We start from the raw sequence: 26,608 nt of genomic DNA on the forward strand, positions 1-26,608 counted from the left end.
GGCGCAGAGATGTTAGACTCCCCGCCCTCTGGTTACCTAGTGGGCTGGGGACACCGTGCTGGGGACGGGCCCTTGCTCCGCTCTCCAGCCAGGTAACAGCTGCTCTCGCATCTCTGCCTCTTCCCCCTTCCGTGTGTGGGCTCAGCGAGAGGCGCGAAGTGAAGCTCCGTGTCCGTCAGCGGACGAGAGCGGTTACGGGGCGAACGTTTGTCCCGTTCGCATTGTGGGCCCAGCTGCTGCAGGGCTCTCCAAGTCACCAGGTTATTCTCTTGAAAGACTCAAGTTGGCAACATGATAACATCCCTTTGACCCCCAAATGAAATTCAGGGGACGTGGGGTTAGGTAAAAGAAATAAATTCTGCTAATGTGCTTCCTTCCTCTCTTCTTGTTTTAGTGGCCTGAGGTGAAGGAAACAATTGGCCTGGAGGGAACCTGCTGCCAGCAGCAAAGGCTTTCCTAGGCTGTGGTCCTGCACAAAAGGAACAGCAGACAGCTCAGCATCCATTAAAAAAATATTGTTTATCCATACAGGAAAGGGCACTGGAGGCCACTTTCTTAATTAAAAAAAAATGACTATGTTCTCTTCTTTGAATTAGTTCCTAGGTGTGGTCAAGGATTATAACGCACCAGAAATAAATCAGTGGGACTGAAAGGTTTTTATATCTATGTCAATGAAGTCATCCTTCCCCCACTCTTACTTTTTCAGTCTTTTTGGGGTGGGAGGCGTGAGGGCAATTTCCCAGAATGAACCTGAAAGGAACTTGTAATCATTGTTAATTTGTATAAATACTAACTTAGTTTTTAGACTACTCTTTCTAGATAAAGACATTCAAAGAAGTAAGAGAGGCTAAATTGCTATTAATGTACTGATAGTATCCAGGAAGATACCAGTGACTTTATCACATCAGCATTCACAATGTGATGACTGTGACATCAGTATATATACTTGAAAACTAATCCAATTAAAGAAGCTGATATCAGACAGGACTAGAAAGAGTGTTTGTTTGTGTGTGCTTGTTTGTAAAAGAGTGCAGGATATCATGGCAGAGACTTCAGTGGATCCCTCATCTTTACCTGTAATAAGGAAAAAGAAAAGTTTATCCATTGAGGAAAAAATTGACATAATAAGTGCTGTGGAAAGTGGCAAGAAAAAAGCAGATATTGCAGCAAAATATGGCATAAAGAAAAATTCATTGTCTTCAATTATGAAGAATAAAGATAAGGTTCTAGAAGCCTTTGAGTCCTTACGATTTGATCCTAAAAGAAAAAGACTAAGAACAGCTTTTTATACAGATCTGGAAGAGGCATTAATGAAGTGGTACAGAATTGCTCAGTGCTTGAATGTACCAGTAAATGGCCCAATGTTGCGTTTCAAAGCTAATGATTTTGCTCAGAAACTTGGACATTGTGATTTTAAGTGCAGTAACGGCTGGCTTGATCGTTTTAAATCAAGATATGGTTTAGTATTCAGATCTCAGTCTATGGAACCTGTGGCTACTACAGCAGATACTTTAACTGTTTGGTACCAAAATGTTCTTCCTTATTATTTAAATGATTATCAGCCAAAAAATGTGTTTAATGTAAAGGAGACTGGATTGTTTTATCGGATGTTACCTAATAATACTTTTGCATTTAAAGGGGAAACTTGTTCTGTTGGCAAGCTAAGCAGAGAGAGAATAACTGTAGTGGTTGGTACAAATATGGATGGCTCTGAGAAACTTCCTTTGCTTGTTATTGGCAAAAATAAAAATCCGCACTGCTTTAAAGATATAAAGTCACTGCCTGTGGATTATGAGGCAAACAATATGGCATGGATGACCTCAGAAGTGTTTGAACAATGGATGCGTAAACTTGATGAGAGATTTCAAGCACAGCAGCGGCGAGTAGTATTTTTTGTTGACTCTTTCCCGGCTCACCCAGAGGTAAAGAATCTAAAGTCTATTGAACTGGTATTCTTTCCTCCATGCTCATCATCCAAATTTATAGCTATGAAACAGGGAGTTATAAGAAGTCTGAAAATCAAATACAGGCATCGTCTTATCAAGAGATTTGTAGACTGTGTAGAAGGTAGTAAAGAATTTACATTGACTCTACTTGATGCAGTTGATATGTTGCACCTATGCTGGAGGAATGTAACTCCAGAGACTGTTGTTAAAAGTTACAAAGAAGCAGGATTCAAATCACAAGCGGGGGAAAATGGTGACACAGACAGGGAGATTGAAAGTGGTTTAGATTTGATTGCACATGCATTGGCAGCTGGGGTAGAGTTTCCAGAAGGTTTATCTTTGGAGGAATATGCAGCTTTGGATGATGACTTGGTAACATGTGAAATGCCCACAAATAATGAAATGATACGGACCAAAGAAAGCACTTCATTTAAAACTGAGTTCTTTGTTTATGATGAAGAGGAAGATGAAGGTGATGGATCTCCAGGAATTGAACAGCCTTTGCCATCAAAAAATGAGGCTCTGACTGCTTTAGATACTCTTCGAAGGTTTCTCAGAGGTCAAGACATGAATGAGTCTCTTCATAATTCCCTAGCAGATCTAGATAATTTTATTCAGCATGTAGCATCTAAATGAGGGTTTATCCAAGTATGAAAGCATTTAAATGGAAAAACTAGTTATTTAGCCAGTTAAAAATCAAATAAAAACCTGCAGCATGGTTCTGTGGTTTGCTTTGCAAACATATATCTAGGTATGATGAATAAAATTTTAAAATAATAGAGCTCTGAACTGAGGACTTCCAAGGATAAGGGGATGATAAACTAAAATTGGGTGGGGAGAGGAGTAACCAACCTTTGTGTATTCTTGGGCCTTTTAACTTGATAACTTGTGGAAGGTACAAGAAAAGTAAAAATGATATTCCAGTTGATAAATGTAGGCGAATATTGAACTGGCAGTTTGTTCCCTTTTTTTATTGATTTTCCGCCGTCCCTCCCCCCATGAATAGTCCCACTGAAGTTAGTGGAAGTTTGTATAGTATTTCAATAACGATTTATAAGATTAAGCCTTAGGACTTTTACTCTGATTTAACACCCCCCCCCCCCCCAAAAAAAAAAAAGTTTGAGCTCTTAGCGAACTAAAGTTTTTTTTTAATGTAGAACTTTCTTCCTGTTAAAGAATCCTAGCGATGATATGTAGATATCAGAATTTGTTTTTTAAATGGGAAACAGTGGAAAATTGGTGCTTGTTTTATTTTTAGAAGATATGTTTGACCTGGATCTATATGAATAGCACAACCATGCACCAAAGTTTAAACAAAAACAAACTTGACTCTATTTGATGGGTTGTACATCAGAGTTCAAAATGGAGACCCCCTTAACTCCATTTCAGCCTTTAGATATCTGAAATTTGGGTTTGATGTAGACCCGTCTATACTACTACTATATTTTTCTGTGGTAAATAGAACAATTTAGGATTAGATTATGCAGTATCTGCATTATAAATCTCACAAAACTCTTGTATTTACTGTACTCAGTAACAGTATTGATATAAACCAAGTAAAGTACTTAAACTTGTATTTGTGAAATACATAATATAGAAGCTTTATCTATACTAGGATTTTATGCACCAGTGAAAGCTCATAATGTACATGTGGTTTGAATTGGTGCAATTTATAACATGGTAAATTACACTGCACTCCTAAACTGAGCCTAGAGTAGAGGCATGTCAGAGTGCAGCTACATAAGAGGCTAAAATCCCACAGTAGATGAGGTCTAGCATTTGTAAAACTTAAAAACAAAATGTTCATTTTTAAGCATATTGTAGATATTTCTTTACCAAAATATTAGTTTTTTAAAAGTCAATAACTTTTTTAAGTTTTTCTGGTTTTTGAGAAAATACTATATTTTATAGGAGCACTTTAGAAAACCTTTAAGTGTTATAGAATCTATTGTTGGAGCTAGTATCTAAACCTTACTCCATGTTTTTTAAAATTCTTGGTTATTTTAATGTTCTGTTTGGAAATTAATAGTTCGAGTGAGACTATATTTATTTTACATTTACAGGATACTGTATCCAATTGTAATTACAATGTTTTCTGGTAGCAGAGATGTATCAAAGTGTTATCTTACGAATCATGATGTTCCTTTTCATGTGACAAATTTCCTATGGCTAAATTGCATGAATCTTTCAGGAGAATTGTTGTCTACAACAATATTAATTATCTACTTTTTGGTTTCTTGTTTCAAAACGACTAACAGTTCTATCAAAAAAAAAAATTGGTCTCCTTTTCTGAATGACAAATACAGTCAACATCTGACCCAGAGATTTATAGATTATGTAGAAAACGCATCCCACTCCATCGTCCTCTTAGAATGCTGTTGGAAGAATATAGATTTTTGTGGTTTGTAAATTGGAAGGATAGGTTGTGTCAGTCACTAAATGCTTTCCCAATGTTTAGAAAACATTACTTCTTATGCAAGCTAAGGCTATTTTAAAGTTACAGAAAATGAAAGGTTAAATACCATAAAACCTGTGACTAATTTTCCTTTAATATTATTATGATTTGAAGCTTGTCAAATACTTTGTTGACATATGTTTACCTTAGTGTGGCTCCAATTAAAGCAAAATCCCAGTGGCCCTGATCCTGCAAGCCAATCTACCTAGCAGACCCTACAGCCGTGACAGTGGGTGTCAGTGGGTCTGCAGATGGGTGCAGGGACCACATGTTTAAATTGCCTGGCTAAGGAACCTGACCTTGCTTCCTTCTAAGTCAATGGCAAAACTTGAATTAACTAAATGGAGTAGGCTTGCACCCTAAATAGTGAAGATGAATTATCTTTATTGCCTGATGTAATAAATGAGCGATGTAAAGGGGGCATGAACACAACAGATTTTTTTTTTTTTTAACCCAAGGTCTTGTGAAATAGTTGGAATCTTTGGAAACAGATTTAGAAGATCAGAAGAAACTGAAATAAGCAGGTCTGTGACCAACTAAACAAGCAAAGATAATGGACAGCAATAGGCACTATAATAATGTTTTACTGAAATAATTTTATGCAGAATAGTATCCTAGTAGATCTTATAATTATAATTAAGATTTTTTTTTTTTTTTTTTTTTTTTTTTCTATTTTGTGCAGGGGCAATGTGTGACCATGGGAAATACCAGAAATTCAGGGGCTTGAAAAGTCTGAGTTTATTCATGTAACAAAACTAGGCAGGAGCAAGAAATAAGTTATTACTTTGACTTTAGACATTGAAAGTGAATTGTAGATCTTTCATTTAAAAAAAAAAACCTCTCAAGATTCCGTATTTTTGATATTATACACTTGAGAACTCAGTATTTTCAAACCTCTTTTTTTTTCATGTTGAGGCCAGCTATAGAACTCTTGCATTGAACTATTTTTGCAGTTAACCACATTAAACTTGAGTAAAATTTTCAAAAGCACCTGACTGACTTAAAAGTTTGTCTTGTTTTCAAAAGTGACTTAGAAAGCCACTTTTGAAAATGGGACTTAGGCTCGTAAGTCAATTACCGTATTTTCCGGCGTATAAGACGACTGGGCGTATAAGACGACCCCCAACTTTTCCAGTTAAAATATAGAGTTTGGGATATACTCGCCGTATAAGACTACCCCTCTTCCAACGCACACCAAAAAAAATTAAAAAAACATCAGATTTGATTTCAATATGGTAATTTTAATTCAAATGCTTATGACATGCAGGTACTTAGCAGGAAAACTGTCACTTATAAACATAAGGCTGTTTGTCATCAAACATGTAAACATAAAACAGTGCAAGTGGATTAAACTTTTCCTAATTCACTCTAAAGCTGAAAGGAAGGATAAGACAATAAACCCATGGGAGCTGCCATGCTGTTTGTTTTCTAAGCGGTCAACCAAACTGGAACTGATGATGATAGGAGGAAGATAACAAACAAGAGAGAGAGAGCAAGTGCCGGGCAAGTCCCTGGCGAGTTAGCAACGCCCATCATAACTGCAAGCTACGGTATTTTTACAGGTTTTGCTGGCGTGACAGTTTCCCTTTAAAAGCCTTCAAAATCCTCCTGTTCGTCATCTGATATCATAAGTACATCAATGACATCTTGTGATACATTTGTAAGGCAGTCATCGTATGGATAGAATTCCGTATCAGATGGTGTGGTCTCAGCTTCGGCTTCCTCTTCATCTTGCCACAAGTAGTCGTCCCCCATACCATCTAATGAATTTGATATGCCACACTTCTTGAAAGACTTGATTACTGTTTCCGCATCAATATCATTCCAGGCTTTTATGACAAACTTGCACAAAACATCCAACTGTGGAGCACGGATGTTTCCTCCTTTTGTGAATGACTTTTCGCCGCTAACCATCCATTCATTCCACTGTTCTTGAATGCGATCTTTAAATGGCTTGTTTAGGCACACATCCAGTGGCTGTACCAACGATGTCAATCCTGCAGGAATAACTGCCGCATCTGTGTTTAGTCTTGCAAGTATTTGCTTGGTGCTGGGAGTTAAATGAGCCCTGAACATATCCCACACCAGTAGACTACATTTTTGAATAAGTCCACCTGGTCGCCTGCTCCATACATTATCAAGCCATAGCTTTACCCCTTCTTCATCCATCCAGCCTTTTTCATTCACATGTACAAAACAACCAACAGGGAACTTGAATTTCGGCATTGTTTTTCTTTTAAAAATAATCATTGGTCTCAGTTTGGCGCCATCAGCTGTGCATCCTAGTACCACTGTAAAACTGGACTTCTCATGTCCTGTTGTTTTAATTAAAATTGTTTTTTCACCTTTTTGATGGACAGTTTTATTTCCAACCATATCAAAATTCATTGGAGTTTCATCCATATTTCCAATACTACTTAACGCATAGCCATGTTTAGTGCGCTGTTGTATTACGTATCGATGGAAACTATTTACTTTGCTATCAAGATCTGCAGGTAATTTTGGGGCAATTTTCATCTTTTGCCTCAGTACCATATTATGCCTTCCCATGAATCTAGTACACCAGGATACAGTGGCCTTAAATCTGTTGCTGTGATCTGGGTTAGATTTGGCCCACTGAAGTGCAAACAAATGTATTTTATTTCGTGTCACTACATAACCGTTTTGGCGATGCTCATTCACCATGTCTGCTACATGTTTTTCGAGTTCTGGCCAATGTGGAGTGCCTCTTCTTAATGCACACTTACCCCTTGGCATACTCTTTAATGCTTTTTCATTTGCTTTCCAGTCCCGAACCATCTTTTCTGTTACTCCATATTGTCTTTCAGCAGCGCAGTTATTATGTTCCATGGCAAAGTTTACAACTTTAAGTTTGAAACTGGCTTCATATTTCTTTCTTCTTGCTGGTGGAGCCATGATGGGGTTTTGACTGTTGGACATTTGTATACTGTACTGTATGTACTGGTGCTATACTGTATGAACAGGTACAGATACTGGTGCTGTACTGTATGTGGTACCCAGTATACAACAACCAGCCAATCACGGCAAGCGATTGGCTGGTTGTTGTATACAAAGCCTGCTTGGATTGGTCAGCTCTCCCTGCCTGCCCAGCCCTCCCTGTCTCCAAGACTATCAGAGCGGTAGCGCAAACACGCCTCTTTCACCCGTCTGGCCCGCCCTTGTATCCTATTACCTCCTTCTCTGCCTCTCAGATCTCGCACATGCGCGCCTGCGCCGCTTCACTGCAGTCCTCAGGAGTGAGATCTGAGAGGCAGAGAAGGAGGTACGGTAATAGGATACAAGGGCGGGCCAGACAGGTGAAAGAGGCGTGTTTTTCTGGGCACAGCGCCGCTCTAGCTCTTTTTTCCATACCCCGGGCGTCCCGGACGCCTGCAGCTTGCTCCGCCCTTCACTTACACCTTCCCGGTGAGGCGCCCCCTCACCTCGTCATCGGGCGGGGATGCGGCCGCGGCCGTTTTTGAGCTCCCACCACCATATGCGGCGACCGCAGATTTTCCAGTCTGGCTCGGAAGTTTCAGCACCCGCCCTATAAGACGACATCCGGCGTATAAGACGACCCCCGACTTTTGAGAAGATTTTCCTGGGTTAAAAAGTAGTCTTATACGCCAGAAAATACAGTAGGTATTTTAAGTCCAATTTCCTAAGTCACTTTTGAAAACAAGACTCAAAACTTTTAAGTCAGGTGTTTTTGAAAATTTTACTCTTGCTCTCAGAACACTAGCCAGCACAAAAGTGAGAATGCACTGTCTAGCAGCAGACTAGTAGCAGAACTTTCAAATAATTTGAGATTCTGTGTTGAAACTTAAAACAGGTTCAGCTGTTGTTGTTTCAAGTGGTTGTAATATGATCAACTGTTTCAGAGGGAAAATATTCTTCAAGTCTTGAGTGGTAATGGTGGGAAAGGAATTTGAATATGTAAATATATTTTTAACTTTAATCCACATACACACTCATTTATGGATATTTTTTTAATTGCTTAATGTAAATCTGCCAAGCACACAAAGATTATTCATTTTAAAAAGGGGAGAGGATGAAAGGAATTGTGGCTTCAAACTGAAAAATGTTTGAAATTATGAACATTTATATAAAAGGCAGTTTGCTTGACGTCATTCTATTTGTTAGGCTATTATTTTATATATTTGTACATTTATTCCTCCATAGTCATCCTCTTGCTTTAGCCTTCAGTGAGTTAATAATTTTGTACAGTGAGATTGCACTTTTTATTTTTATTTTTTTTTTATTCAAATCAGGTCTGTCAGAGTCCGTATCATATTCTCACTGGTAGATCAGGTAAGAAGGAAAAAGGAGCCATCTTAAGAACATAATTTCAATAACTTGCAAACAGGGCCAGAAAAATAAAAAATGTAAAGGTATGTTTGATATACTTGAAAGCCTTCTCCAGCATAAAGGTCACTGTTTAAAGTGTGTGTTTCAAGTTAAATTTACTTTGTAAGACAACATCTGCCTTAGAAAATTTTAGGAAAAATAACCCACTGGGGGATTTTATTCTTGTGGCATAATTCTGCAAGGTTCTGAGAGGTTCTAAGCATGCACAACTCCCTTTGAAGTTGCTGGGACTTGAGGATGCTCCTCACCTGACAGGAGGCTGTCAATATCTAGACTCTTAATGCTTACGGAAAATTACTTGGAAAAATTTCCTATGCATCCAGGGATCAACAAAAGAGAGGGCAGCAGCTTGTTTGAGAAATGTAACCATATGTTCCCATGTACCAGAGAGATGTAATATTCTGACAGCTAGGTAAGCTGGAAGTAATAGATCAGTAGTACTGATTTTTATTACATATTAGTATTTATATAAGTCTTGAGAACCACATTTTTAAAGGTGCAAAATTTTGTTCAATATGTTTTTAGTTGAAAAATACTATAAATTGTTAGTCCTTTTGTAACAATAGAAAACATCAGTTATATGCAAGTATAGATTTAAGAGATGTGGATACAGTTTCCCTGTTTCTGGGGCACTGAAAAAGGAGATGGTTCAAGTAACCTATATTTTACACCAAAACCTCACTAAATTTGTAGCTGTGATTAGTAATGGTCTCAACTGTAAATTAGCTGAAATTGTAACAACCACTAAAATATATAACTGAATACACATTTATGAGATTCCTTGTGGTTTTGTTACACTGAAATGTGATATATAGCCCACTCCAATAATAATACACTGATTGGGGAAGCACAAACCCGACAGTACTAAGGACACTTGAAAATGACATGGAAGACCATGGTGATTTATCACACAAAGTGAGAAACTTTTTTTTGCCAATTTTCCTAGAACTTTTTTGTATAAGTTTTGTCAGAGCCTCACCATTCTCTCTCACACAGAACCTTTACAATTAAAACTTCTTGTCCTATGTTAGAGCCAACACTCCTGCCTGAGAACTCCATGGAGATTCATCCAGAGTCTGCAAATGCCTCTTCCCAGGTTGCTGGCGTGCTCACTATTGAATCGAGCGAGGCACTCTTTCTCTTCCCCACCACCCACCTAGGGTCCTATTCTACCTGTGAAGAGAAAAAAACACCTTTGGTGCAACCACTGATCCACCATATTAATTAAACCTAAACCATGTTTAAAATTCAGCAGAACCAGTAGTAGTACAGTGGGGATTACTATATATTGGGAAATTTTATAGATAGGCTTTAAGGAATGAGTGAAGGAAGTAGGGCTGGTGTAAGGAAGTTTTGCACCCTAGGCGAAACTTCCACCTTGCGACCCCCCCCCCCCAACCCTGCGGCAGCTCCCCTTCCTGCCCTGAGGGGCCCCCCAAGGAGCCGTGCGGCAGCTCCCCACCCCAGCTGACCTCTGCTCCGCCTCCTCCCCAAGCACGCTGCCCCCGCTCTAATTCTCCTCCCCTCCAAGGCTTGCGGCGCCAATCAGCTGTTTGGCGCCGCAAGCCTGGGAGGTGGGAGAAGTGGAGCAGCGACCGCGCAGCAGCCCAGCCCAGGAACGCAATTAAAAAAAAATTGGGGGCACCGCTTTTTGGCACCCCCAAATCTTGGTGTCCTAGGCAACCGCCTAGTTTGCCTTAATGGTAGCACCGGCCCTGGAAGGAAGACATTCCCTATGCTGGGATTGAATATGCTGTATCTGCAATACTCCCTACTCAGGCTTCAAAACCCCCCAAAATTAGAAATTGCACCCAAGACTCTTGCACATTGTCAGCGTTGGGGAACATAGTAACATAATCAGTGTTTGCTCATTTGTGTTAAATCTATTGATATTCTGCTAATTGATTTACCTAATGTAGATAAAGCCTTGGGCACCAGGCTTCCCCATCCCCACAAATGGTCCCTTTGACTCTGCTGTTCTAATTCACAACCAGAAAATACCTATTTTGCTCCTAATTATATATGAATTTAGCCCAGAAGGGTTGTGGCATTGTTGATTTGGTTTTTTCTAGGGCTGTCAATGGCAGTTGACTTGCGTGATTAACTCAAAAAAATTAATCATGATAAATTGTACTGTTAAACAATAGAATAGCAATTGAAATTTATTGAATATTTTTGGATGTTTTCTATATTTTCAAATATATTGATTTCAATTACAACACAGAATACAAAGTGTACAGTGCTCACTTTATATTTATTTTTGATTACAAGTATTTGCACTGTAAAAAAAATGAAATATTTTTCAGTTCACTTAATACAAGTACTATAGTGCAATCTCTTTATCATGAAAGTTGAACTTACAAATGTAGAATTGTGTACCAAAAATAATTGCATTCAAAAATAAAACAATATAAAACTTTAGAGCCTACAAGTCCACTCAATTCTACTTCAGCCAATTGCTGAGACAAACAAGTTTAATTAAAATTTGCAGGAGATAATGTTGCCCGCTTGTTGTTTACAGGCGTTCGCATGGCACTTTTATAGCCGGCGTTGCAAGGTATTTACGTGCTGGATATGCTAAACATTCGTATGCCCCTTCATGCTTTGGCCACCATTCCAGAGGACATGCTGAGGATGCTCGTTAAAAAAAAATCTGTTAATTACATTTGTGACTGAACTTCTTGGGGGAGAATTGTATGTCTCCTGTTCATTTGGCACATGCTCGTTTTAAGAACATTTTCACAGCAGATTTGACAAAACCCAAAGAAGGTACCAATGTGAGATTTCTAAAAATCGCTACAGCACTCAACCCAAGGTTTAAGAATCTGAAGTGCAGTCCAAAATCTGAGAGGGATAAGGTGTGGCGCATGCTTTTAGGAGACTTAAAAAGAGCAACACTCAGATACGTAAACTACAGAATCTGAACCCACCAAAAAAGAAAATTAACCTGCTGGTAGCATCTGATTCAGATGATGAAAATGAACATGCGTCTGTTCACACTGCTTTGGATCGTTATCAAGCAGAACCCATCATCGCATGGACGCATGTCCTCTGGAATGGTGGTTGAAGCATGAAGGGACATGTAAATCTTTAGCGCATCTGGCACGTAAATATCTTGCGGTGCTGGCTACAACAGAGCCATGCGAACGCCTGTTCTCACTTTCAGGTGACATTGTAAACAAGAAGTGGGCAGCATTATCTCCTGCAAATTTTAACCAAACTTGTTTGTCTGAGCAATTGGTTGAAATAGGACTGAGTGGACATGCAGGTTCTAAAATTTTACATTGTTTTATTTTTGAATGCAGTTTTTTGTACATAATTCCACATTTGTAAGTTCAACTTTCATGATAAAGAGATTGCACTATAGTACTTATATTAGGTGAATTGAAAAATATTATTTATTTTTTCAGTGCAAATACTTGTAATCAAAAATAAATATAAAGTGAGCACTGTACACTTTGTATTCCGTGTTGTAATTGAAATCAATATATTTGAAAATATAGAAAACATCCAAAATATTTAAATAAATGGTATTCTTTTATTATTTAACAGTGTGATTAACTGCGCTTAAATTTTTTAATCGAGTGACAGGCCTAGTTTTTTCTTAAACACATTAGAAATAGCTTTTGGCTACCCTCATTTTATTGGAGTTTGTCAAGTTCTTGGTAAGAGCTGAACAGTGATGTCACAGGAGGAAATAGACCTGACCTATAGTTTATTTAAATAAACTATCTGTGTACATGGTATCTATGTGCAGTTGTTTTTATACACCGTCAATACAGTGAGAAACGATGCACAGCTTCTGGTTATCTTTGAAATGGATTTATTTAGGGCTTTATAGAATCAGAGAAATGTAGGACTGGAAGGGACCTCAAGAGGTGATCTAGTCCATCCCACTGAGGCAGGATCAATTATACTAGACCGTCACCATCAGGTGTTTGTCTAACCTGTTCTTAAAAACTTCCAGTGACAATGATTCCACAACCTCCCTTGATAACTTGTTCTAGTGCTTTTTAAAAAAAAAAAAAAAAAAGAGGAAATCCAGTCATATTGATCCCAAGGGAAGGGAACACAAATTTTAGATAGCTATCACATTAGGTTTGTACTCTTGCCTTGCCATATAGGCATTACATTTACCTACCCAGTTAACAAATGTAATATCTGTGGATGAAACTGTTGAAAGAGCAGGATACTGTCTCTACTGTGTTCTTACAGGAGACCCATTTTAAAGGGTCATTGTCAAGTCAGTTTAGTTCCAAGATCTGTTTTGTGTGTAACAAAACAAAATATTTTTACATTGCCCCATAATAAAAACAGAAATGTTTCTATTAAAGAAATAATAAAATTGAAACTGATTAGAAACTTACTAAATAGTAAAATTGATTTGGGTATATCTGTTGTTGCATGTGAATGAAATGAACCAGGGTGGATAAAAATCAAAGATTTTTTTTTAATGGATTTTTTTTATTTAAATTGGATTTTATTTCATAAAATGTTTTTTGAGGAAAAAAACTAGAGAGTTTTAATTAAGATAAATTATAGCTCAAAGCTATCTCCTCATGGAATAGGGATTATAAATTCTAATTCTACAGTATGAGAATATATTCATGTAATATTTAAGAAAAGTTTTGTAAATGAGTTCCAATAGTTCATAGATTAGGGACCCAATTTTTGGGGCTCCAGGGGCTTCTGTATAGATTATTTAGGTTACTCTTTCTATCTACCCAATGGGACTCAATGCTCAGTCTAGAAGATACCATCAGAGATACTTAGTTTTGCAGTTCTCAAACTGTGGATTTGTCTCCAGAGATAACATGCTTGTTAATAACAAAAATGTTTTTTAAATAAATAAATAATAGAGGTGAGAAATAACAGACCTCAACCCTATTATCCCATGGCTAATTTGTGTACACAGAGTCGATCCTTTACCTCTCTCTAAAAGTGCAAAGTTTCAAAAAGTTCAATGAATAGAAGATTGTTGGGGGTGGAATAAATCTGGACAAGTAGAAGAAGTCTGGAGATAAATGTGAGAAGGGAGGGACAGGAAGTAGAAACAAAGTGAAACTGTTTCAGCAGCATATTCCAGAAGTCTTGAGGTCTTTCTGAGTGTAGCCTTCATTGATTTGAGTTCTACCATACCATTCTCTCACTAGAAGGGAAAACCTATCATGGCAGCAAGCTATAAAAGAGACCCAGTTTGGGAATATTTTAATGAAGTTCCTTTACCTGTGGGTAAGACAGGCATGCATGCAAAATACAAACAGTGCAACAAAGAAATGCAAGGCCTGGTTGCCCAAATGAAACAACATCATGAAACGTGTTCCTTCTCAGGAGGCAACTGCGTTGAAGATAATGGAAGGAACATGTCTGAACATGCAGGATTTTCAGGGTGGTAAACTTTTCTATTTCATACTTCTTTCTTAAGGGCTGCCTATCTTCCTTCTGAACTAGTCTTGAATTCATATGTTTGAGCAAAAAATATAGTTGTTACTCTATAGTACTATAATTTTAGATGCAATTGTGATTAAAAAAATAAATAGCTGAAATCGGCAGATCTTCCTTTTACAATTTCACCTTTAAAGTAGTATTGAGTGTCAGGGAATGCAATGAATAATACTAAATGAGCAGCATGGTAATAATAATTAAATAACTGCATTCACTTATTTTGTTTGAGAATCCATCCTCAACATACAGGATTCTGAAGACTATCCCCCTTCAAGATCACTGTCATTTTCTATAGTTTCAGAGTTATCTGCCAATGATAGTGTTTCAGTCACATCATGTATCAGAGGGGTAGCCGTGTTAGTCTGGATCTGTAAAAAGCCATAAAGAGTCCTGTGGCACCTTATAGACTAACAGATGTATTGGAGCATAAGCTTTCGTGGATGATGATGTTTTAAAGAAAGTCACACCAGTGAACTGGTGGAAGTCATATAAGCACTTGGATTCAGAGACTGTTGTGATAATCTCACTTTTAACAGCAGTAGCTTCTTCTGCGGGTTTAGAAAGAATATTTTCTTCCTTTGGACTAATTCATTCCAAATTGAGAAATAGCAGGAAAGTTTGTTTTTCTTTTCCAGATTATGAACAAACAGGAAAATGAAGGTGAGGACGACTGAGTTAGCTGCAGAAGCCAATATTTTAAGTTTCCCATGTTGACCTGGCTGATATAGTTGATTTAGGGTTTTGTTTTGTTTTTAATATTTCATTTAACTATTTTAGTTAAAAAACATTTTTAACAAACAAACTTGATTTTAAGAAACTTAAATGTTTAAATTCAAAAATTCATATGCTTGTTTTGTTAAAATATTATATGTTTGCTGTTGAAGAAAAAAATCCAGAATACATAACATTGTTGTTTTAGTTAAATAAAACAATTTAAATGTCTGTCTGGTGATGTTCTCCTCCTAATACAGCATGGTAAGAAAATCCTCCAAATATTAATGATTAAGCGGTTGAATTGGAGATACTTCACCTCCCAATGACTTCATAAATATCTGCTTCAATTACCTTTTGTAAATGAAATAACTTAAACAATCATTCGTTTTCTGATATAGTGGTAAAATTAATCTGAAAAGTTTTCAAAGTAAATCAGTTTAAAAATGTATAGTGTGTATCTTCTAAAAATGAAACCTACATCTATCTGAGCTGTGAAGAATATGTATTAAGGTTATAACAACCAACAAGAATGCACTTTTATGTAGAAATCCATGATTAAATCGAGTCTTCCTGACTAGTGATTTAAATCACATCTACCCTGAAATAAACAAAGTAAAGAAAAAATATAGGTGGTGCCTGTGGAAACGAAATTAGATTTTTCAAACTCCATTTCTAGTGAGCTTGATGCTGTCAGTTGCACATATAAGAAAATGTGGGTTTTTGTTTTAAATACATGTTATCTCTGTTTTTCACCATTAGTGTCATTGACCTTATAAAGGTCTAATTTTCTCAAGTAGTAACATCTTTTAAAATCACATTCTCTCAGGAACCTTAGCTGTCCTACAAAAAAGCAATATCCTGTCCAAACTGTTATGTGAGCAGTATGGTTTTCCAGCCACACCTTAAGTAGCTGAAGATTAGCTTAGATGTCCCAAAATAATATTGCTTAAATATTTCTTGGTTCTTTTTTAGATCATGGTATTTCTCACTTGATCCTCCCATCTACAATCCTGAATTCAAAACAGCTCAACTTTTTTTTCTTTGCCTACAGCCAATTCCATATTAAGTACTGCACTGTACTACATAGGCAAACAGGGTTACAACTATAAATAAATTAGATATTAAGGGTCAGATTTTTAAAGGTATTTAGACACCTAAAAATCTGGTTCTATAATTCTTCTACTGTTACTTAAACTGAGCAGTACCTTACCCATGTGTAATCCCTTTGAAAGCAAGGGGAATGTCTCCAAAGTAAGGCCCCAATCCTGCAAAGACTTAATTGTATTTAAATTTAAGCATTCAAGTAGTTCCACAGGGTTAACTGAGGCAGAAGTCTTTTGGAAAAAGTAGTGTGTGATCATGTAATTAAAGACTGTATCATAATACACATAGGAGTTGAATTAAAATGGCACAGATAACTTTGAATGTGGCATTTCCAAATTTTCAAATGCTTGATTTCATAACTTAAAGCCCTGACTTAGGAAAGCATTCCTTTTCAGTAAAGCACCTAAAGGTGTGCTTTAAGCACATACTTCAGGCATTAAGACATGATCTTAATACTATTATTTAGCACTTCCACAATGATTTTCAGAGAGACAAACAAGCATTTAACCTTTGGATCCTCAGTATAACTCTGCTAAGGGGTGAATATTATTTTTCACATATTACAGATAAGGAATCTGACCCAACTACTCTTTAAGATGGACTCATTCTATTTCAATCTTTGTCATTAGCCTTCAAGGTAGTAGTATCATAAAAATTATCAGAAATGGCTGAAATTTGATTTCCAAATTGCATTATAAAAATCTTAGGTTGCTTGTAAATTAATGAATGAATGTGCTTTGTGAAGTTATAAAATTCAAATGTAAAAGTGTCTGCCACCTAAAAACTGGAAAGACTCTGACGCTTCGGGCTTTATCTGAACCTACAGGCTTTCCTGAAAAACACCACCTGAAGTTGTGCTTGGAATTGTTTGCACCACATAAATCTTAGCCCAGTGTTCTCATGTAAAGATGGACTTAAGCTTGTGTGGATTTCAGTACTAGTAGTCCTGGAAGGTCGCAGATGAGTGGGATGCTTTTGTGTACTAAAAACACGCTGGTTCAGAACAAGGTATTGTTTGTAACTATTGTCCGTCACATAATAAAGAAGGATATGTTTCTAAAGTGAACAAATAATGACAAGGCTCTACGCTCAAATGAAAACTCTTCATTGTTTTAGAAATCTGTCTTTAGCCAATGTTGGCCTTTTACATATTGGAGACCACTTAAAAAAAAGGTAATTCAATAGTGGGAGATTGTTAGCCCAACTAAATAAGCCTCCAGAAGAGAATATATTTCAGAACAACATTCATGCTATAAGACAACATGGAAACAGTTTATCTCTGTCTGTTTTAAGATTTTGTAGCGTCTCAAAATGTGATGCTGACAGGCATGATGCCAGCTCTCGATGCCTCTCTTAGGCATTAGGTAAGAGCGAACAAATCCATAGCTCGAGACCAGACCAGTTCACCTGTATGCTAGTTTTGCTCATAATAGGTATTAGTCTTCTAATAATATTTAGTGTTTGGACTCTATGGGATGCTTGTAAGGTGCTGCATGCATTAATATCACTTATAGCCTGGAATAGTGACATGACAAGAAAATATGTAAGTTTTGCTTTATAACTTTGAAAATGTTTGCTCTGAACTTGTGAACCTAGGCACAGGGATCATCCCGCCGTCCATCCAGAAGGACTATGAAAATCAGATGGGCCATCAAGGAACATCACAATATAAAACATTGGTTAAGGGCAGCGGCAGCAGCAGTGCAGAAGTAAGGATGGCATGATATGGTATTGCCACCCTTCCTTCTGCGCTGCTGCTGGTCAGCAGCTGCCACTTTCTGGCCACCCAACTCTGAAGGCAGCACAGAAGTAAAGGTGGCAATATCATGACCCCCTTGCAATCCCCCCCACGACCCATCTTTTGGGTCAGGACCCCCAGTTTGAGTAACAGTAACACTGGTCTCCACTGTGAAATCTGTATAGTATAGGGGTGAAAGTACACAAAAGACCTGATTTCACAGCAGAGGTCAGATTTCACAGTGCGTGACGCGTTTTTCATGGCCATGAATTTGGTAGGGCCCTAGTTATACTGAATCAATGGTGTGCAAGAGTACAGAATCCTCTTAAGGAGTCAGGCAATGCAATGCAATTTTATTGAAAATGAAGAGGGATCCATTCCTCCACGTTAGCCAAAGGCTTTTCGTGTATAATTGCAAACATGTCTGCCACAGTTCTGAAGCTTGTCACAGATTCAGCTGTTAGTATTCAGTGAGGCTAACAATAATATTGCAATGAATTGGTTTGTGGAATTTTTTATTCTGCTAACCTCTTTCTAAGAGAATGAGTCAGACAACCTTACTTTCTAGTAGCCACTGTTTGGGCTCTGAATCCTTCATTCTCCAGAGCATTAGAAAAAGTTCAGGGCAAACCCCTGAGAATGACTGGGGTAATGTGTGTATATCATTGGCCTCTACTGGATGGAACTAGCATGGATTAACTGTGTGTCATAAGCACCAAAACTGTTAACAATAAAAGTAGCCTCTCGTTTCATTCAAATCATATGGACCCCAGTGCATTTTAGCAGGAAGATCTGAGTTATAAACCACTTGTTATGGTAAAGTACCAAGTGGCCATGATGTGCAGCATAATGATAGTTATGATCTCCTAGGAGGCCATAGATTCATTAGTATGGTACTAATGACATTCCAAATCCCAACAGAAAATTCATCTTCAAGGATGCAGCATACACCAAGCTAAAATTCAAGGACAAGTAACACTAAGATATGCAGAGATGGTACTTGTAGCCTAGTGTTGCTGTTACATTGCTAGAGGCTTCTACTCTGGGGATTGAAAATCAGGATGGGCAAATTGGTTAGAAAAAAATAAGAGCCTTGAATCTTATTACATACCCTGATCTGAACCCATATCATTTAGATTAAATTAAATAAGGATCCACCTTCTTCCTATTCCTAATATTGATTCCATTCCTTTCTTCCTCTCTTGGTATGTCTAAACTGCAGTTCAAACCCCAGGGCTGGCCCATGCCAGCTGACTGGCTCACCTGGACTGGGCTCAGAGGCTGTTTAATTGTGGTGTAGACATTTGGGCTCAGGCTGTAACTTAGCTCTAGAACCGTGTGAGGTGGGAGGGTCCCAGAGCTCAGGTTGCAGCCCAAGCCTGAACACCTACATCACAATTAAACATCCCCTAACCAGAGCCCCTTAGACAAAGTCAGCTGGCTTGGGCCAGCTGCAGGTTATTAATTGCTGTGTAGACATACCTGCTGTGGCCTCTGGTAAGTTTCTAGCCTTATCTCACTTCCTGAGACACTCCAATATTCCCCAGCTCCTTCCTCCTCCCTGAGTCCCTCCCACAAACAAATGTTTCTTCTAATTGCAACCCCATACTACTTTTGAAGATGTCCAAGGTTTTTACCCCATTTCAGAATAAAGTTAAGGTCCTACTTTCTCTATATGTAACAAGGTTCACCAATCAAGTATCAGAGGGGTAGCCGTGTTAGTCTGAATCTGTAAAAAGCAACAGAGGGTCCTGTGGCACCTTTAAGACTAACAGAAGTATTGGGAGCATAAGCTTTCCTGGGTAACTGCTGAGCTCCAGTTCATTTGCAAATTTGACACCATCAGATCAGGATTAAACAAAGACTGTGAATGACTATCCAACTACAGAAGCAGTTTCTCCTCCCTTGGTGTTCACACCTCAACTGCTAGCAGAGCACCTCACTTCTTCAGATACAAGTAATGGAAATGTCCAGAGGCCGGTATAAATCAGTATGGAGATAACGAGGTTAGTTCAATCATGGAGGGTGAGGTGCTCTGCTAGCAGTTGAGGTGTGAACACCAAGGGAGGAGAAACTGTTTCTGTAGTTGGATAGCCATTCACAGTCTTTGTTTAATCCTGATCTGATGGTGTCAAATTTGCAAATGAACTGGAGCTCAGCAGTTTCTCTTTGGAGTCTGGTGCTGAAGTTTTTTTGCTGTAAGATGGCTACCTTTACATCTGCTATTGTGTGGCCAGGGAGGTTGAAGTGTTCTCCTACAGGTTTTTGTATATTGCCATTCCTGATATCTGACTTGTGTCCATTTATCCTCTTGCATAGTGACTGTCCAGTTTGGCCAATGTACATAGCAGAGGGGCATTGCTGGCACATGATGGCATATATAACATTGGTGGACATGCAGGTGAATGAGCCGGTGATGTTGTAGCTGATCTGGTTAGGTCCTGTGATGGTGTTGCTGGTGTAGATATGTGGGCAGAGTTGGCATCGAGGTTTGTTGCATGGGTTGGTTCCGGAGTTAGAGTTGTTATGGTGCGGTGTGTGATTGCTGGTGAAAATATGCTTAAGGTTGGTGGGTTGTCTGAGGGCGAGGGCTGGCCTGCCTCCCAAGGTTTGTGAAAGCGAGGGATCATTGTCCAGGATGGGTTGTAGATCACTGATGATGTGTTGGAGAGGTTTAAGCTGAGGACTGTAGGTGATGGCCAGTGGAGTTCTGTTGGTTTCTTTTTTGGGCCTGTCTTGTAGCAGGAGGTTTCTGGGTACACGTCTGGCTCTGTTGATTTGTTTCTTTATTTCCTTGTGTGGGTATCATAGTTTTGAGAATGCTTGGTGAAGATCTTGTAGGTGTTTGGTCTCTGTCTGAGGGGTTGGAGCAGATGCGGTTGTACCTCAACACTTGGCTGTAGACGATGGATCGTGTGGTGTGTCCGGGATGGAAGCTGGAGGCATGAAGGTAGGCATAGCGGTCGGTGGGTTTTCGGTATAGGGTGATGTTAACGTGGCCATCGCTTATTTGTACTGTGGTGTCTAGGAAGTGGACCTCCCGTGTAGATTGGTCCAGGTCGAGGTTGATGGTGGGGTGGAAGCTGTTGAAATCATGGTGGAATTCTTCCAGGGTCTCCTTCCCATGGGTCCAGATGATGAAGATGTCATCAATGTAGCGTAGGTAGAGAAGGGGCGTGAGTGGACGACAGCTGAGGAAGCGTTGTTCCAGGTCAACCATAAAAATGTTGGCATATTGTGGGGCCATGCGGGTGCTCTAGCAGTGCCACTGATCTGGAGGTATATATTGTCACCAAATTTGAAATAATTGTGCGTGAGGATAAAGTCACAGAGCTCAGCAACAAGTTGTGCTGTGTCATCATCAAGGATACTGTTCCTGATAGCTTGTATTCCATCTGTGTGGGGGATGTTTGTGTAGAGAGCCTCTACATCCATGGTGGCTAGGATGGTGTTTTCTGGAAGATCACCAATACATTGTAGTTTTCTCAGGAAATCTGTGGTGTCACGGAGATAGCTGGGAGTGCTGGTGGTGTAGGGTCTGAGTAGGGAGTCCACATATCCAGACAGTCCTTCAGTGAGAGTGCCAATGCCTGCGATGATGGGGCGTCCAGGATTTCCAGGTTTGTGGATCTTGGGTAGTAGATAGAATAACCCCAGTCGGGGCTTTAAGGGTATGTTGATTTGTTCCTGTGTTAGTGTAGGGAGTGTTCTGAGTAGATGGTGCAGTTTCTTAGTGTATTCCTCAGTGGGATCTGAGGAAAGTGACCTGTAGAATTTGGTATTGGAGAGTGGTCTGGCTGCCTCCTTCTGGTAGTCAGACCTGTTCATGATGACAACAGCACCTCCTTTATCAGCTTCTTTGATGATAATATCAGGGTGGTTTCTGAGGCTGTGGATGGCATTGCGTTCTGCACGACTTAGGTTATGAGGCAAGCGATGTTGTTTTTCCACAATTTCTGCCTGTGCACATCGGCGGAAGCATTCTATGTATAGGTCCAGACTGTCATTTCGACCCTCAGGAGGAGTCCATGTGGAGTTCTTCTTCCTGTGTTGTTGGTGGGAGGGTATCTGTGCATCAGTGCGCTGTTCAATGTTATCCTGAAAGTATTCTTTGAGTCAGAGGTGGCGAAAGTAGGCTTCCAGATCACTGCAGAACTGTATCATGTTTGTGGGGGTGCTGGGGCAAAAAGAGAGTCCCCGAGATAGGACAAACTCTTCTGCTGGGTTGAGTGTGTAACTGGATAAATTGACGATATTGCTGGGTGAGTTAGGGGTACCCCTGTTGTGGCCCCATGTGGCAGGTAGGATTTTAGACAGCTTACGGTCCTTTTTTCTTTATAGAGAGGTGAAGTGTGTAATGTAGATCTCCTGTCTTATTTTAGTAAAGTCCATTTGTGTGGAGGGTTGGTTATTTATGAAATGTCTCCAGGTTGGAGAGCTCTTTCTTGATGTTTTTCTGTTTGCTGTATAGGATGCTGATCAGGTGGTTCCTCAGTTTCTTTGATAGTGTATGGCATAATCTCTCACTGTGGTCTGTGCAGTATGTAGATAGCAATGGATTTTTCACCTTCAGTCCATTTGGTATGATGTCCATCTGTTTGCATTTGGAAAGGAAGATGATATCTGTCTGTATTTGTACAAGTTTCTTCATGAGGTTGATAGATTTCCATTCCGTATGGCTAAATGCAGTGCCTTGCATGATGTCAAGTATCAGAGGGGTAGCCGTGTTAGTCTGAATCTGTAAAAAGCAACAGAGGGTCCTGTGGCACCTTTTAGACTAACAGAAGTATTGGGAGCATAAGCTTTTGTGGGTAAGAACCTCACTTCTTCAGATGCAAGTAATGGAAATTTCCAGAGGCAGGTATAAATCAGTATGGAGATAGAGGTTAGTTCAATCAGGGAGGGTGAGGTGCTCTGCTAGCAGTTGAGGTGTGAACACTAAGGGAGGAGAAACTGCTTCTGTAGTTGGATAGCCATTCACAGTCTTTGTTTAATCCTGAAGGTTCATCGAATATTTGTAGGGCTCTACCAAATTCACGGCCATGAAAAATGCTTAGTAAAGGGTAAAAGCACACACAAGATGAGATTTCACAGGGGGAAGCCAGATTTCACAGTCCATGATGCATTTTTCAGGCCATGAATTTGGTAGGGTCTTACCTATACTATACAGATTTCACAGGGGAGACCAGCATTTCTCAAATTGCGGGTCCTGACCCAAAAGGGAGTTGCGGGGTGGGGGAGGGTCACAGTATTGCCACCCTTACTTGTGCGCTGCTGCCATCAGAGCTGGGCAGCTGGAGATTGGCAGCTGTTGGCCAGGCACTCAGCTCTGAAGGCAGTGCCCCACCAGCAGCAGCGCACAAGTAAGGGTGGCAATACCATACCATGCCATCCTTACTTCTGTGCTGCTGCTGGCAGCAGCTCTATCGTCAGAGCTGGGCTCCCAGCCAGCAACTGCCACTCTCCAGCTGCCCAGCTCTGAAGGCAGTGCTGGCACCAACTCCTTTTTGGGTCAGGACCCCTACGATTACAATACTGTGAAATTTCTGATTTAAATAGCTGAAATCATGAAATCTACAATTTTTAAAATCCTATGATCATGAAATTGACCAAAATGGACCATGAATTTGGTAGGGCCCTATATATTTGTACTGCTGGCAGACCTTTAAAGTATACCAGAAACATCTTTGACAACTGTTTTTAACCTATTTGTTGCCAGTAGAGTTATGTCACTTTTTTCCTGTCTGTTATAGTTAAGTTGTTTCTTTTTAACAACCATGCTAGGTAGACTGTAGTTTCTTAAAATAGTTGGAACAGTTTGTAATAATGATAAATGTGGGCACTAGCCATATCGTTAGAATTGTATTAGTTTATACTAGTGTGTGAAAATGGTTTCAAACATAAGCACAGTGTGGTCAGGGTCTCTCTCTAATAACATGTCTTCCAGCTGCTTGATTCAGAGTTCTGTCATGGATGTGGACTTCAACATACACTGTTGCTTGGTGTTAACTGATTGTGTGCCACTTAAGTCTATGTGACCTTTGCCATTCACTTTAAGTGTCCGGTTGCCTCAGATGTTGGAGATGGTAATAGAATTGTGAAGGGTGAGGTAGGTATTTGCCTTAGGACTTGTGATTAGTAAAGTGTAGTGAGTGTGCCACATAATAGTTTTCTCTTTCTGTGTTATCAGAAAGTCCTCAACAACCTTTATCCTGCTTGTCAGACAAAATCTACTCCATAAGGAATGGGACATCAAACTAGGGAAGGGCAGGTTGAAGAAAAGAGTAAATAAAATGGAAGGTAGAGTGCTGTTAATTAAAAAGAGGAAGGAGGATATAAACTGCCCCACCCAGTCTTTATAATTTTAACTTTCTAAGCTTCGCTCTCTTTAAATTTAGATTGCATCTTGAGTTCTGTTGCAACTAATATTTTTTACTTAGTTGTGAACAGTTTTGGGAGATAAGCATGTTTTGTGTGTTTATCCTCAATGGGTTAATATTAACTGCAAAAGTAACACAAGTTGCATTGTACTGTATTTTAATGTTTCTCAGAATGAAACTAGACAGCCTAATTTAACCATTTTAAATGGGCTTTATGTATCATCTGTCTGATTCTTCTCTCTGCCTGACAACAGGATATATATTTATTTCTCCATTAGTTAACTATACAATTTGTGGTTCTTTATTTTTAGGTTCAGATGGGTTTTCGTGCTTCAGAAGTCTTTTTTTTTTTTTTTTTTTTTTTTTTTGTAACTATTTTTCATTTTGTTGAGCAGGCACAAAAGTGAAAACATCTAGACTTTTTCAACTGAAATTTTGTGTTTTCATTCTGTTACTGTTAGAAGCTAGGAATGGGCGACGGAATGGATCACTTGATGATGGGGCACTTGGCATTGGCCACTGTCGGAAGACAGAATTCTGGGTTAGATGGACCTTTGGTCTGACCCAGTAAGGCTGTTCTTATGTTCTAGCATCCAAGATATTTCAGCCATGGTTATGCAATCACTTTTGTCTGATGTACAACAAAAAGCAAAGGCTCAGGAATGTATAGGGCCAGTTGTGCAAATTCTTCTTAATGGTGCCATGCTTTGTTGTCTACTTTGAGTTTGGTTATTTAATATCAATATTTTAATTTCACTCAAAGGCTCGGATCAGGGCCCCATTGTGCTTCATGCTGTGCTATTTTTTATTGATGACTTTAGTTTGAGAGACAATATAAATCTATAAAAAGCAACAGAGGGTCCTGTGGCACCTTTGAGACTAACAGAAGTATTAGGAGCATAAGCTTTCGTGGGTAAGAACCTCACTTCTTCAGATGCAAGACAATACAATATAAATCTAGTTCCTGGAGAATTTTTCAGTTTCACACTATCAGAATAGATTCAATTTATCCTGCAAAGAGCTAATCATGTACATCTTATTCTGGCAAAATTTTCATTGAAGTCAAAGCGCTAAAGCTTTTCTACAAGAAATTAGATTATAGTCTTGATTCTGCAACACTTATTTATCTTCAATAGCATTTACTTACATTAGTATTCCATGAACTTCAAAGGGTCTGATTGCATAAATAAATAATATTGATTATAAGGGTATGTCCTAAATGCAGAGTTAAGTTCAGTTATCTACATTCAAGTTACTCTTCTCAAGTTAGCTAGCTGGAGTGAGAGCAGCCATGCTGAGAAATAACATTCAAGCTACTTTGTCCATACCGGCACTGCAGTTATTCATATGTGGCACTAAGATTTCTGGGGGCACATCCCATGGTTCTTTGCACTGCAGTATGTGAGTTATTCTATGAATTCTTTCCCAGTGAATTGTGAGATAACTTGTCTGTCCTTTGGGCACATGCAGGGAACTATAGGAAGACACTGGAGGTTTAGCAGCACTCAAATGGAGCTAGCCTGAGTCCACACTACAGAGTGGTCATGTTACCCACAGATCAATTGTGTTAACTTAAGCTTTAACCTATACCTCCTTATGGGCTAGCCAACTTGAATTAAAAGTGCCACTACACTTGAGTGTAGCACCTAACATGAGTCCCATCCACACACAAAAACCCTTAACTCAAGTTATGACTTCAGTTAACTTTGAAGTGAAGACAGGCCCTAAGAGTTGCAGAATCAGACCCCATATTAATAAAAGGTTTTGTTCAGTCTAAGCTACAGTGGTTGTGATGGATACAAAGTTTGGCATTAAAAATGGTAAAGACAGATGATGGTTCTGCTGTATAACCTGGTATTCAGTATATCCTTTCTCAAGTTTTCAGTTTATTAAGGAGTAATTCTTATGTTCCAGTTTGCTCTTTACATTGTATTGCAATTGTATGTAAGTTGCATTTGCTATAACTTGATTTCTGTCTATTGCACCTTGACTTGAAGAATAGAATTTCCCCCACTATCTTCCTCCACCCCCAAGCTTCAGAAGCAGTTGTGTTCAAATGCAGCCTCCCATGGAGGGATCATACACACTGTATTCTCTCTCTATTGGAGACCTTGGTCAAGATTTAAAAAACTGGAGCCCCGGTTCAGCAAAGTGCTGACACATGTTAGTTTATATTTCTGGAAATGTCACTCTGACAATATCCTGTAGTCTCGGTGATAAAATAAAATGTCTGAATAAAAAGTTGTATTATTCAGTATTCTAACTAGGTGATCATAGTAGTGGTCCCCTATGGCCTTAAAATCTATGAAACCAGGTGGCAGACATTGCCTGATCATGCACAGACAGATTTAGCTGAACCACATACACACAAGATAAACAAGGAACTTTTATTTTTCTCATTGTAAACCTGTGATAAGATCTTTTTCTCTTCCAAACAGGTACTACTGGTGCCATTGAC

At 39.0% G+C, this 26,608-nt stretch overlaps 1 protein-coding gene across 5 annotated transcripts; it reads left to right on the plus strand.

Moving 5' to 3' along the window:
• TIGD4 (tigger transposable element derived 4) lies at nt 1-26,608 on the plus strand. 5 transcript variants are annotated; one of them, XM_054028855.1, is made up of 4 exons: nt 1-92; nt 395-4,925; nt 8,673-8,712; nt 14,850-15,156. In XM_054028855.1, the coding sequence occupies exon 2, from the start codon at nt 1,041-1,043 to the stop codon at nt 2,580-2,582; it is 1,542 nt and encodes a 513-aa protein (XP_053884830.1). In that variant the 5' UTR covers nt 1-92; nt 395-1,040; the 3' UTR covers nt 2,583-4,925; nt 8,673-8,712; nt 14,850-15,156. The 5 variants fall into 5 exon arrangements, with proteins under 5 accessions (XP_053884830.1, XP_053884832.1, XP_053884833.1 ...); XM_054028857.1 differs by lacking the exon at nt 14,850-15,156 and adding an exon at nt 9,801-10,948; XM_054028858.1 differs by lacking the exons at nt 8,673-8,712; nt 14,850-15,156 and adding an exon at nt 26,589-26,608.

This window comes from Malaclemys terrapin, chromosome 5 (genome assembly GCF_027887155.1).
Source record: "Malaclemys terrapin pileata isolate rMalTer1 chromosome 5, rMalTer1.hap1, whole genome shotgun sequence".
Lineage (NCBI taxonomy): Eukaryota > Metazoa > Chordata > Testudines > Emydidae > Malaclemys > Malaclemys terrapin.

Bases quoted from the DNA above. Each gene is read 5' to 3' on its own strand.
- TIGD4 (XM_054028858.1), top strand. From the start codon at position 1,041: ATGGCAGAGACTTCAGTGGATCCCTCATCTTTACCTGTAATAAGGAAA.